We start from the raw sequence: 12,604 nt of genomic DNA, 5'->3' as shown, positions 1-12,604 counted from the left end.
TGCAGTACTGCAAAATAAATTTATTTGAAGATAAACTGTCTTATAAAAGGTCAGAGGCAACTTGAGATCCCAGATTCAGCTTGTCTCATACAAAGATTCAACTTCAAATAGCACAATTTTGTCTGCTTTTAATCCCGAACACTCTTGAATTATGAACTGTTCACGACACACTCGACATCCAGCTCCAGCACCGGGGATCCACGGCTTTCAGCTTAGGCTCAGCAGGGCCCAGTCTGGGCCACCAAGGCCTCTGGCTGTGACCATAAGCACAGGTACTGACATCCCAGCCCTTCCCTCCCCTGGCACTTTCCAAAAGCACAAGAATACAAACCAAGAACAGCCCACTGCTGAGCAGGGAATGGAACTTCTGCATGATGGTGTGCTGATAGCACAGGGTGGACCTTCCTGGTGACCCCCTGGGCAGGCCTGGCCAACCAAGAGGCCTGAGCAGCAACCTCACCAGGGCCTTACCTGGCTGCCTAGCAGCCAGGAGGAGGAAGGAAGGAAAAAGAGGTGCACAGGTGTGACAGCTTCTGACTGCACTGGCAGGAGCTACGTGATGATCCTGGCAATGGCTTGAAGGGAGGGGAAGTCATCGTCCCGGGCAGCGTGCAGTGCCTGGTGGCTACTGACATCGCCGTGTGCAAGCACCTGCTGGCAGGTGGGGCACACACAGCAGTCCAGGCCCACCTGCTGGGTGCTGGCCTGCCACGCGCTCTTCTTGTTCCTCTTAGATTTGGTGCCTGGTGGCTTCTCACGGCTGCAGAAGTCCGTGTGTGCAGACAGCAGCTCCTGCTGCTTGGCTGTGTCAGGCAGCAGCACCAGCAGCTCACTGAAGATCTTCTGGAAGTTTTCCCCAAGCAGGTCTCGGCAGCTCTTGTAGTATTGGGCTGCGGATATCATCCCCTGCCACCCAGAGAGCAACAGCTGGTGGCTTCCACCCAGGCCCAGGTCCAGATGAAGACAGCCTAGCCTTGTCACCCCCTCGCCCACCTTACCTGTCTGAACTCCCCCGAATGGCTCTTGAACTTGCTGAAGCGGGCCTCGTCGCTCTGCACAAAATTCTTGATAGACTGGATGAGCTGCAGGTTCCTCTCCCGAAAGTTCTCAGGGACCAAATAGGCTCGTGGTGTGGGTGTCAGCCTGGGTCTGGGGTCAAGACAGGAGGAGGCTTCAGTTTTTCTGGTGGCTGGGGGAGGTACCCTTCTGCCAGCATCCCCGTGGCAAAAGGCCAGGCAGCCCAGCACACTTACGCTTTTGTGGTGGTGGTAGTGGTGGGGCTGGGGACACAGGCTGGGTGGGGACTGGGCAGGAGGCTGGAGAAGCCAGGGGGCGGCTTGCTCACAGGAGGCGCCAGGCCCGGTGGGGGCGGGGGTGGTGTGCCCTTCAGGAGCACCACAGTGTTGAAGCCTGTAAGGTGGCACAAGATCCCAGGACATGGCCCTTGCTGGCCACACTTCCCTCAGACTGCCTAGCCCACTGGGTGAGCCTCCTGTCCACAGGCCACACCTCCCCCTAGAACAGGCCCACACATTGTGGGCTCACTGAGTAGCAACCCTGGCCTACGTCAGCTCATGGGCTTTCAGCATGACAAGTCCCATTTCACAGGAAGAAAAGGGACAAAGAGGTTAAACAGTGACTTGTGGCAACTCAAGGTGACCTGGGTCAGGGATGGTGCATCTACACCCAGACTGGGCCCAGACAGCTGGACAGCAGCACACAGGCTCTCTGCACTGGGCAATTGGGCATCTGCTCTACACCTCACACCTGACTGTGTTCCCTGCCTCCAGCCTGATGCTACTACCCTGGCCCCTCCCAGATACCCAAGGGATTGGCCAGGGATGGGTGCTCATACCTGGGGGAGGAGGCATCCTGGGTGGACAGGGGCCTCCCAGCGCTGGGAAGTCTTCCTGGGGCGTGGGGCATGGAAGGGGCCCCAGGGGCCTTGGGAGCCCCGGGGGTTCTTTGGGGGTGCTCCGTGCCGGGGCCGGCCCCTCTGTGTGTCCATTGACGATGACAGCTACTGGCCCTTCTGCTCTACTCACAGGAGCTTCAGGGGCCTGCTCAGCCCCAGGAGGCTTTGGGGTACGGTCAGAGGGCAATGGTGGGGATGGTGTGGCACCAGGCTTCTCAGAGCCCACCTTCTTTTTCTTGCCAACCTTGGTGGAAGTCTGCATGGAGGCTGGCCCCAGCAGAGAGGCAGCTGCCCCAGTGGGCATGCTCCGCAGCTCCTGGGCACCAAGGCCACTGCCCTCCTCCTCTGTAGGGGGCAGGCCACCCTTCCGTCCACCCCTGCTCCCCTTCCCAGCCTTCCTAGAGGTCTGGCTACTCCCACCAGCAGCCTGGGCCCCTGAAGTGGGTGGAGCCCCCTTCTTGCTGCAACTGCTGTTCCAGGCAGAGATGAGGCTTGGCGGGGCAGTGCTGGGCTTGGATGCAGAGGATACCAGGGCAGGGAAGTCCTCCTCCTGGAAGGTGTTTCTGCCCCTGGCGGGACCAGGGTATACCAGCGCTAGCCCCACAGGACCTGGGACTGCCGCTGTGCAGCAGGAGGAAGTAGAAGCACAGAGACTGGGGAAGTCCTCATCCTTGAGCTTTGGAGTAGATAGCAGGAGGGTGCTAGGTCCAGGGAGGGAAGCAGTGGTTAGTGGCTCAGCAGGTCCTGGCTGGCCCTGCACTGCCCACCACAGGTGCCGCACCCCCCCGCCCCCGATGAGTGGACCCTATTGAAAGATTCAGGACCCCCAGGACCTCTGGCTAGAGTCCCCTGATCCCAGTTCCCATACACACCTTGGAGGGGTCGGCCCAGGGCCTGGGCCTGGGCAGTCTTCTTGGCTCGCAGGACCATTTGTCAAGGCTTCCTTGGGGCCTAAGAGACAGGAAAGGACACCAGGTCAGGATGTAGGGGTGTGGCTCTGAAGGAATGGAGAACACAAAATGCTTACCCACCCCCTGGGAAGGGCCCTCACAGTACTGGGCTCCACGCTGGCAAGGAGCTGCCTGCTCCTCTCCTAGGGCTTGGCCTGCCAAGAGGCTGGCCTGGCTTACCTGGGCCTTCACCCTGAGCCCGGGTTAGGCGCCGGGGGCCGCGGGGCTCCTCAGGCCCCCGGGCTGCCACCTCTTCCTTCTTAAGCCTGCCAACCTCCTCCCGGTCCTCGCTCCTGTGGATCTCCTCTTGCTGCGCAGCCACTGAGGCCCGGATGGCGGCTGCCACTTCTCGGTCCTCTTCTTCCCTAGGATGGCGAAAGTGGCCTCAGGCTGGGTGAGGCCCAGGGGCAGCCTGTTGTAAGGGTCCCTCCTGGCCCAACTGTGCTGACTTCCTCAGTGACACAGGCCCTTTCACCACTTCCACCATACCTGTTCTGGGTGTCTCTGGCTAACACTGAAGGGAAGAGAAAGAAACTGCTCACTGAGGATGCTGAGTGGACCCTATTGAAAGATTCAGGACCCCCAGGACCTCTGGCTAGAGTCCCCCGATCCCATGCCTACTCCCATTTGGGCTGCCAGCCATGGCCACCACCTAGGGATGGTGGCAGGAGGAAGTCAGCGGCACGCAAATCCTCCCACCTCTTGTACCTCCAGCTTCCTCGGCGGTTCTGCTGGGCTCCACGCCCACTGGCCCGGCCCGCTCGACCCTGGCGGTTGTACCTGTCCACCTCCTCGTAGTCTTCACCACTGACGACCCCTGTGGTCAGCACAGCCTGTCAGTATCTGGGGCCCTGGCAGGCAGCAGGACTGAAAGACCTGCTGTCCAGGCCACACTGAGACCAATGCTTTGGCCTAGATGGCACAGGCTTCCCCAGCCCCCACAGTTATGAGTCTGGGGATAGGCACCTCCAGCATGCAGTGCCAAGTCATGCAAACAGCACAGCGAGAGAGGCCCATGCCCCACAGCCCCAGGGCAAGATCCACAGAGGGTAGGACTGATCCATAGCGACCTAGAGACCCCAAGGGCAGCAGCTGTCACAGTGGTCTCAGGTGCTCAGGAACTGTGGGTGAGTGAGGCTTAGTGGGCATGTCCCTCATCCCCAGTAGGACCATGGTGAGTCAGATGGGAACCTGGGTCTGAGGCCTCTAGAGCAGGTGCCAGGCCCTGTGGACCACCCTAGGGCACCCGGGCCAAGCTGGAGCCTGCAGACGTCTGACTCACCCTCGCTCCGTCGTGAGTGCCGTGGTGCAAAGCTGAACTGCAGGTCAATCTGGCGGTTCTGGCGTGCCTCAGCACGGCTGCGGCTGTGGCAGGCAGTCCGGTGCGCCTTGAGGTCGATCTCAGTGCGGAAGGCATGGGTGAACTGCTCTGTGCTGCAGCGGCCCTCCTCACACAGGAAATGCTTCTCCCTGAAGTGCTCGCGCAGGTATGCATAATCGCTGCCAGAGACAGGGAGCAAGGGGAGTCAGCAAGAACTCCAGTAGCTGAAGGCACTAGCCATGCCCAGATGGGCCCAGGGGCACCTTTGTGTGCCCACCTGTAGTAGTCCTGGGCCCCATCCGAGTCACAGAAGTGACAGAAGTAGTGGTCTCGGCGCAAGTGCTTCAGCAGCTCATCATTGTCCAGGTAGCGTTCATCGCAGAACTTGCAGAGTGGGTGTCCACGGTGTGATGTGTCATCAGGGTCCCCTTGCATGCGGTGCCGAGCCAGGTCTTTGCGTGAGTACCACTTGCGCTCATATGTGAAGATCTGCAGAGAACAGGGACTGGGCATGGGGTGGTAGCTCGGCCTACCTCTTCCTGCTGGCTAGCAGTGGAACAGCAAAGGCAAAGAGCAGGCCCCAATGGCCCCAAAGTCCCAAGCACCAGGGGTTGGCAGATCCAAGGACCCGATGGGCACTCCTCCCTGCCCAGGCAGCCTTGATGCTCTGGGAGGTCAAGTTGTCCTGGGTTGCAGCAGCCAGTGAGGATCCCGCGTAGCTATCTGGCCTCCATGCACCCCCTCACCACATACCAGGACAGCCCCATTCCCAGGGCAGGCGCACCTTGAGGTGCTTCAGACACAGCTTGCAGCAGAAAAGCTCATGCTGCTTCCGCATGTGCTGCTCCAGGTCCCCGAAGAGGCCGAAGGGCGGCAGCTGGGGGCACTGCGGGCACTCGTGCTGCAACAGCTGCCTAGGGAGACACCAGAGCCACCCACCATGCCAGGTACTCATTGTTGCTGCCCAGAGCAGGGCCACTCACCAGGCCCCTATCTAGCAGTCAGGAAGACAATGAGCCTGGAGTACAATGCTTAATTCCAGCCCTGGGCCAGGGAGGGGACCACTCTCATGAGTTTTAGTGCCATAGATTAGGAATTTACTTGCATGCACTCTTATGGCCCCCCAGGCAGCAGAGGCTGTGCCCACCCTTGCCATCTTCACTGCCAAACTAGGTGGGGGATTTGGGAGCTTCCTCTCACAGGAGAGGACTCTAAATTTCAGAAAGGGAAGCAGCCTACCCAACATCATTCAGCTGACCCCTGGAGGACCTGGCCCTGACATCAGCTACACCTCAGGGATGTGAAGAGAACAGGAGGGAAAAACCCACCCCCACCACAAAGGGCCACACAGACACAGGGCAGCTGCAGACCATCTGGCTAAGGAAGCCTCACCTGTACAATGCAAACACCTTTCCATCTGCAAAGTAGATGTCATATTTCTTCTCGTGCTGCAGCTGGTGGATAGGGATTGTGGCAAAGGCAGGAAGCTTCTTCCCAAAGACCACCTACAGACAAAAGTGAGATAGTGCTAAGCAGGACCTGGATGGGATGCCTGTGGATGCAGCAGACAGGGGCTAGTCCTCAGGGCCCAAAGCAGGCAGCAGCCTGGGTTCCCAGGCTAGTCCTAGCCTCTTCTCCCATCCCAAGCCACCCAGGATGCTGCAGGGACAATGACACAACACCCAGACTCTCCAGCAGGAGGCAGCACAATAGCACCCTAGAGCAACAGGGACAAGGGACTCAGGAAGGCTGAGCATTGAATAGCTGTGACAGGGAGCAGAGAAGAATAAGTTCCAGACAGTAACTAAAGAAATAATGAAAATTGCTGGAGTAGGATGCAACAGTGTCAAGGCCTGGTCATCCTCCATCAGCAATCCCCCCCCCCCCATGTTTCCATAATACCAAGGGAAAAGGGTTCCCAGGGGACTGACATGTCGAACCCACTACCCTAGCCACAGCCTCAAAGCACCTGCTTGTCATTAGGGGCTGAACTGGGAACAGGGAAGAGCTGGGCATGGTCAGCAGGTTGGTGTGGAACCTCTGCATCAGGCCAAGTCTCAGGGGTCACCAGTACCTGTTGAAGGACTCCTCTCCTCTCCCTTCCTGTAAGGGCTGGGGGCAAAGTCACTGGCCTTATGGTGCTCCACAGGCCTTCTGCACCAGACTACAATCAGATGGTGAGACCCTAATCCCAGTTCAACCAGTATGGCCCAGTCCTCTACAGGCTTAGGCTTCTCTCCCTGACTCCCTGTTTCCTTCATGAAATCCCTATGGTGAGGACCCTTAGTGGTCCACTCCCATAGTGACTTTTTTTTTTTTTTTTTTTGGGGGGGGGTACCAGAGATTGAGCTCAGGAGCACTTAACCACTGAGCCACATCCCCAGCCCTTTTTGTATTTTATTTAGAGACAGGGTCTCACTAAGTTGCTTTGCACTTCAATAAGTTACTGAGGCTGGCTTTGAACTTGCAATCCTTCTATCTCAGCCTCCTGAGTCACTGGGATTACAGTGTGCACCACCGTGCCCAGCCCCACAGTGACTCTTGCCATCACACCCCTCTCTGAGTGTCTCCTCTCTGCCACTGCTCCCTGAGCCAGGTGCTGGTTATGCACCTCAGCCTAGCCCTGATAACACTGAGGCCTTACCAGCACCTGGGAGACATCCTCACCTTGGGAAAGGCCACATCAAGGTCATCCCTGTTATGTTGGGGTTTAACTAAGGAAAATGTTTGGGACCAGAATGGACATGAACTCCGGCAGCTCAGAATTGCCAGGGAGAATGAACCCTATGCAGGCTCATAGCCATATACTGCCACCAGCACTAGGGTGACCAAGCTGGTTCCCTGGAAGGTTTGGGGGAGAGCCAGAAGAACTCAACTCCACTTCTGCCATGACACACTTAAAAGAGAGGAGACCAAGACCAGGTCTGCCCCACTACCCCACCTATCCTGGGGAACAGGAGGCTTTTCTTCTCCTTGTTATACAGGGGAAGGCTGGGTGGGAGCCTGATTCTGTGTCCTCTGCCATATGCTGAGCCCAGGTTGGTGCCTTGACTGCAGATGGCCTCTTGCAACCATCTTTAAGTGGTAATCACAGATCCATCCCAAAGGCCCAAATCACAAAAGCTGGAAATCACAGCAGGGTCTCCTTGTATCTCTAGTTTTCTCATTCCTTGGCAGGTCCTCAGGCTCTGTGTGGGAAGGTCCCCAGGCCCTGTGCTGGCTGGTGTCCTACAATCTGCCTTGGTGCAGCTGGTGCCTTGCTCTGCCTTCTAAATGCTCCCAGGCTACATCTCAAGACAAGTACCCACTAGGTGCAGATGACCATGGGCCCCCAAGATGCCGCTCAGACAGAATAAGAGCTCCTGTGAATGCCTGCGGGGACTCCGGGACACCAGGCAGGGTCACACCCCCTCAGCTTCTTGAGGCAGCACACAAGGCAGATCTAGAAGTCTTTATCTCCAACAAGGCAGCCAGAAGAGCAGCCCAAGGAAACTCCCTGAGTCTGCCAAAAAGCATCCACGCCCAACAGACATAGCAGAGAAATGACTTCCTTCCCCAGCAGAGAGCCGCGCCAGGACGCCCCCGTCCACTCTGGCACCCTCCTGAGTTACGCATTCAGTTCTGTCCTTGATGGCATCTCAAGCTCCTATGGAAGAGCCCCATCTGCCCTGGGGTTGTGGACACCCTTTCTGGGCAGCCAGTCTCTATTGCTGTTCTGTCAGGGTGCTGCCTATGTGCTGATGGCACCAGGGCACATTGAGGGGACTGACTTCTCTATCCTTGCCATGGTGCACACCGTGGCATCCATGCCCTAAAATGCTGGCCCTCGGCACACCCATAAAACATCTCTGTGGATAGCCTCTGAGGCCAGGGAAGGTGCAGGTGGGGAGAGGCAGAAAGACCATATGGCAGCCTGGGGCAAGATGGGACCAGGAGCCCAACAGTGCCCTGTGTGAAGGCTCTGGGGTAGAGGGACTGCAGTGCATGTACAAGGATATCAGGCCCATACCACCTCATATTACTCAGGTCACAGGACCAAATAGAACACGAAAGTGAGTGGTGGGTGTCAAGAGGCCCCTGAGCAAAGTATACATGCAGGGTCCATTTGCAGAGCAGGTGGGGGCAAGCACTAAAGGTCCAGCAGATCCCAGAGTGTTCAGCTCTCCTGACCAGGCTGAAAGACGGGGAAGGGGGCACTAGCTTGGCTCATGGACTGGAACCACAGGAAAAGGCTTGAGAAAGGGGCCGTGGGTAATTCGAGCCCAAGGTTGGAGAATAAGGGCTAGCAGATCTGGAACCACAATGCCACAAGGAAAAGCTAGCTGTGGTTAAGACTATAGGAAAGAGATAGGAAGACCTGCCACGCCCCCACCCCAACAAGCAGGGAGATCAGGATTGGCCATTCAGACCTGATGAGCGAATGATGGCACAACAGTGTAGCTGGTGTGGCCAGAATCCCCATCTCTAGCAGATGGGGAGGAGGTGGCAAGTGTCTGAACAAGGACAAGCACAAGGGCACAGTGGCTAGGCCAGGGAGGGACAGGAATATACCATGGATCTAACCCGCAAGACCCTCCATCCCTGCAGATACTTGACTGAGGCCAGGCTGGGGTCGAAGGAACAAGGAAACTAGTGGGAGATGACTGGCCTGGGGCTTCAAAGGGAAGGAAACAAGGCAGGGAGATGGTAGCTCTAGATCACCCATGGGAGAGGGTCACGGGTGTGAGGACAGAGGTCAGGCTAGTCCTAGAGATGAGGCTGGGCCATTCTGGGGAGCTCTGGGTGGGCTATGCAATAAATGACTGAGGAGAAGCGGGGGTTTCTGGACCAGAGTGTCTGCCTGGGGGCCTTGTGACTCCTCATTCCCAGAATGCAGTGGGCATTCATTAAAGAATGAAGAGAAACCTAGGCATGGTGGCACATGCCTATAATCCCAGCATCTCAGGAGGCTAAGGCAGGAGGACTGCAAATTTAAAGTCAGCTTCAGCAATTTAGCAAGGCCCTAAACAACTTAGTGAGACCTAAATAAACTATAAAAAAGAGCTGGGGAGTGGTTAAACGCTCCTGGGTTCAATCCTTACTACTAAAAAAAAAAAAAAAAAAAAAGTGAAGAGTGGACAAAAGGACATGTGATACAAGTACAAACAGGAAGAAGCATGATGAGGGACCAGCCCCCGGAAAGGGTAACCCCAAGTGTAGAAGAACGAAAAGGTGGAGGCTGCTGGATATCACTTCAGAGACCACCTGAAGAGTCCAAATCCTCAAGGAGCCCAGTTGGGGACAAGAGCAGGGCTAACCTTACAGAGAGGCCAGGAATGCAGAACTACAAGGAGGAGCACTAACAACTGAAAAGTATAATCTGAGTCATCAGGTCCTGCCTGCTGACCTGGGCCTTGGGGTAAACCTGGGCTGGCCTTTAGCCCTTCCCTCCCATTTCCAGCCTGTGAGATGGGGGCGTGGCAGCACTGGTGGCCTACAGGGGCCATTAGGACTCCTGTAACAACACCAGCAACAGGACAAGGTGGAGAGTGAGGCACAACTGCAGGAAATGGCCCATGAAAAAGGTGCATCCAAGGAAGGACAAGAACTCAGGGAGGGGCTTCATCACCCACAAAAAGCTGGGCTTCTGCTGTCTCATCAAACAGCAACCCACCTCAGCTTCCACTGCAAGCACCTGCCACACACCCAGATGACCAGTAGCTGACAGGCTGTGCTGCATCTGCTCCCTGCTGCTCCCAGTACCCCCGCACCAACAACAGGGACTGTACATAGAAGGTAAAGATACCCAGAATTAACCAGAAAGTCAAGCCTGCTGGTTTCACATAGCAGTTAGGCTTGCTTTCCTCCTAGTTTTCACAGACTTAGTCCCAAAAGGGAGGGCCAATCAAGAGCAGAGTTCAGGGGTTTAGGGTCACTGTGGGATTCCTGAGCAGGCCCAGGACACAGGACATACTCAGAGGATAGGGCTGGACTAAGCAAGGAAAAAGGAAAGGTGAGGGTGAAGCTTCTAGTCCACGAGTAGGTAGGAAACAGGATGGATGGAGAAGAGAGGACCAAGCAAGCTGGGCAGTGGCATCAAGCAGCAAAGTTCCCAGGACCCTCCCCCACCCCCCAGCAATGTGGGGCAGACCAGAGGAAGCTCAGGCTCGCAGAGGGGTACCCTGTGCCAAATCACACCCAGCCAGGGCCTGCTGACAGCTCATGTCAACAGCCCCTGCCACAAATCTCTTGAAGGGTGTGGGGCCCACAGGAATGAGAGGACAGATGCTGGCTTTAGTGGCCATATGTGGGTGTTCATTCACTTCCAAAGACCAAAGCAAGGCTAGGACCTCATGTATAAAGATCTGCACAGTGCCTTCTTTCCTGGAAGGAAGCTACAGGAAAACCTGGCCAAGACTGGGAAGTATCCTCTGAGTAAGCCACAGGACAAGGGTTTCCCTGACTCTTCCTGCACCCCAGATCTTTCCACATCTGTGTCTGTCTCTTTCCACCACATTAGAGACTAACAGTATTCCCCAATGCTTTTTCCAGTTGGGCAGAGTAGGTGTCTAGGGAATTGCTCATTGGATTCAGCATCTCTTTTGTTCCTTTCACATAAATGCATTTGTTGTATTTTTTTTTTTTTTTTGTAGTATTAGAGATTGAACCCAGGGCCGCATCTATGCTAGCAAGTGCTCTATCACTGAGCTACACTCCAGTTCTTTTTATTTTGAGACAAGGCCCCATTCAGTTGACCAAGCTGCTTCAAACTTATAATCCTCCTGCCTCAGCCTCCTGAGTAGCTGAGATTACAGGTATGCATCACCAGGCTGAGAAAATGCCTTTTTTAAAAAGAAAAGAAACTCAGATTCCCTGGCAGACGTCACCAACTGAAGCCTTCCATGAACAAACCAGGGGAATTTCACAATGCTGAAAGCAAACAGATCTCTAAGGGCATCAAACCAAGGGAGGTCCAGCCGGATGCTCCCAGACAGCAGCTGGCATTTCTGGGATTGTGGGGAAAAGCCGCATGTGGCCTCTGACCCCTCCAGGGCTTCCAAGTCTGGACATAGTCAGAAACATCTCCCCTCCACTCTGAAAGAAAGCCTCAAAGCTGGAACTGGCAAGAAGGGGAAAACCTCCTAGCGCTTTTCTCTCCAACAGCCAAGCATTAGAAGGAGTCAGGTCACCTCCACTCTACAAATTAACGTCCGTGTTAGAAGTTGGCTTCGGATCATCAATGGGGCCCATAAACCCAGCGAGGTTTTAAATGCCCATAGTTCACGCCTCTGCTTCCAGGGTCATCTGCTTGCAGGAGCCTATCCCTGGAGGCTCCCCCTGACGGTCTTCACTCCATTGAGACCTGCAGAGGGCTTAACTCCCATAGACGGATGGGTCAGGGCGCTCTCGACCAGATCCTGCCCCAACCTGCGAACGGGGTACGGGGGAAAGTACCCAGGGTCGGTCCCCACGGGGATCGCTATTAATCCCAGCGCTCGGCCTCCGCCTACCTCCCACCAGACACCACAGTCGGCCGGGTGGTCGCGACCCCGCCCGGGCGGCACCCAGGCCTCCTCCGGGAGCGGCGGACAGCGGGAAAGCAGAGCCCTGGGGCCGCCCCTCCCGCCGCGCCTCGCCGCACGGTCCCCGGCGCACCTGGCGCAACTCCTCGCGGCACACGGCGCAGTAGCGCTGCTCGCACAGCACCCGCATCTTGGTGGAGCAGCGGTAGCACACCGGATGGTCGCAGCGGCCCAGCGCCGTGGCCTCCAGATCCCCGCAGCACAGCACGCAGCTCCCGCCGCCCCGCTCGGGCGCCGCCGCCGCCGCCGCCTCCAGGGCCGCGCGCCGCCCCTCGGCGCCCGCCGCCGCCGCCATGGCCCGGCTCCGGCCCCCTCCCGGCCGGCGCGGCGCGGCCTGGCTCCCGGCGGGCCCGCCCCTTCCGGGCGACGTCACCGCCCCGCCCGGCAACAGCCCCGCCCGGCGGAAGTACTCGCCACAACTTCCGTCTAGGCCAGGCGCCCGCTAGAGCGTCGAACCAGCGCCGGCCGCTCTAGCCAGCGCTGACTGCTCGGAGGACCTCTGCCCGTCGGTTTTCTCCACCTGGGACGCCGAGCGTGTTTCACACCAACCACGAAGAGTGTTTTAGTGTAAGTATCGCTCAAATACTGATGGGTCATACTTGTACTAAAGTATTAAAGCCTGTGTTTATTTGAAATCCAAATTTAATTGGGGGTCCTGTGTTTTTATTTAAGTCTAACAACCAGGGCTTAGCTCTGGCTCAGAGGCGAACGCTTACCTAGAATGCCCAGGCCCTGGGTTAGATACGTAGCAACACAAAATAAATAAATTAATTAATTTAGTAACCTTGTCAGGAACCCACCACCTCTCTCCAGCAGGAACACACCCAAGCTTCTCACCTGGCACCCGCCCCAACTT

At 56.8% G+C, this 12,604-nt stretch overlaps 1 protein-coding gene across 2 annotated transcripts; it reads right to left on the bottom strand.

Moving 5' to 3' along the window:
• Positions 1–12,043, bottom strand: Znf598 (zinc finger protein 598, E3 ubiquitin ligase). Of its 2 annotated transcripts, none has more exons than XM_027940732.2 (12): positions 11,822–12,043; positions 5,579–5,691; positions 4,971–5,100; positions 4,464–4,675; positions 4,148–4,365; positions 3,565–3,682; positions 3,046–3,230; positions 2,788–2,866; positions 1,856–2,616; positions 1,254–1,410; positions 999–1,149; positions 1–906 (listed from the first exon to the last, which is right to left on the bottom strand). In XM_027940732.2, the coding sequence occupies exons 1-12, from the start codon at positions 12,041–12,043 to the stop codon at positions 553–555; spliced, it is 2,700 nt and encodes an 899-aa protein (XP_027796533.2). In that variant the 3' UTR covers positions 1–552. The 2 variants fall into 2 exon arrangements, with proteins under 2 accessions (XP_027796533.2, XP_027796534.2); XM_027940733.2 differs by having other exon boundaries at positions 3,574–3,682.
• Positions 12,044–12,604: the final 561 nt, after the last annotated feature.

This window comes from Marmota flaviventris, chromosome 19 (genome assembly GCF_047511675.1).
Source record: "Marmota flaviventris isolate mMarFla1 chromosome 19, mMarFla1.hap1, whole genome shotgun sequence".
NCBI classification, from domain to species: Eukaryota; Metazoa; Chordata; class Mammalia; order Rodentia; family Sciuridae; genus Marmota; species Marmota flaviventris.
Note: the sequence above shows the minus strand (reverse complement) of the source record. Positions and strands in the feature narration are given on the sequence as shown.

What these genes read in the sequence shown, in the direction of transcription:
- Znf598 (XM_027940732.2), bottom strand. Translation starts at nt 12,043, where the DNA reads ATGGCGGCGGCGGCGGGCGCCGAGGGGCGGCGCGCGGCCCTGGAGGCG. An exon ending in GGCTCAGGGTGAAGGCCCAG is followed by an intron (nt 2,867 to 3,045) that starts GTAAGCCAGGCC and finishes CCTGTCTCTTAG; the next exon opens with GCCCCAAGGAAGCCTTGACA. An exon ending in CAGGATGCCTCCTCCCCCAG is followed by an intron (nt 1,411 to 1,855) that starts GTATGAGCACCC and finishes GCCACCTTACAG; the next exon opens with GCTTCAACACTGTGGTGCTC.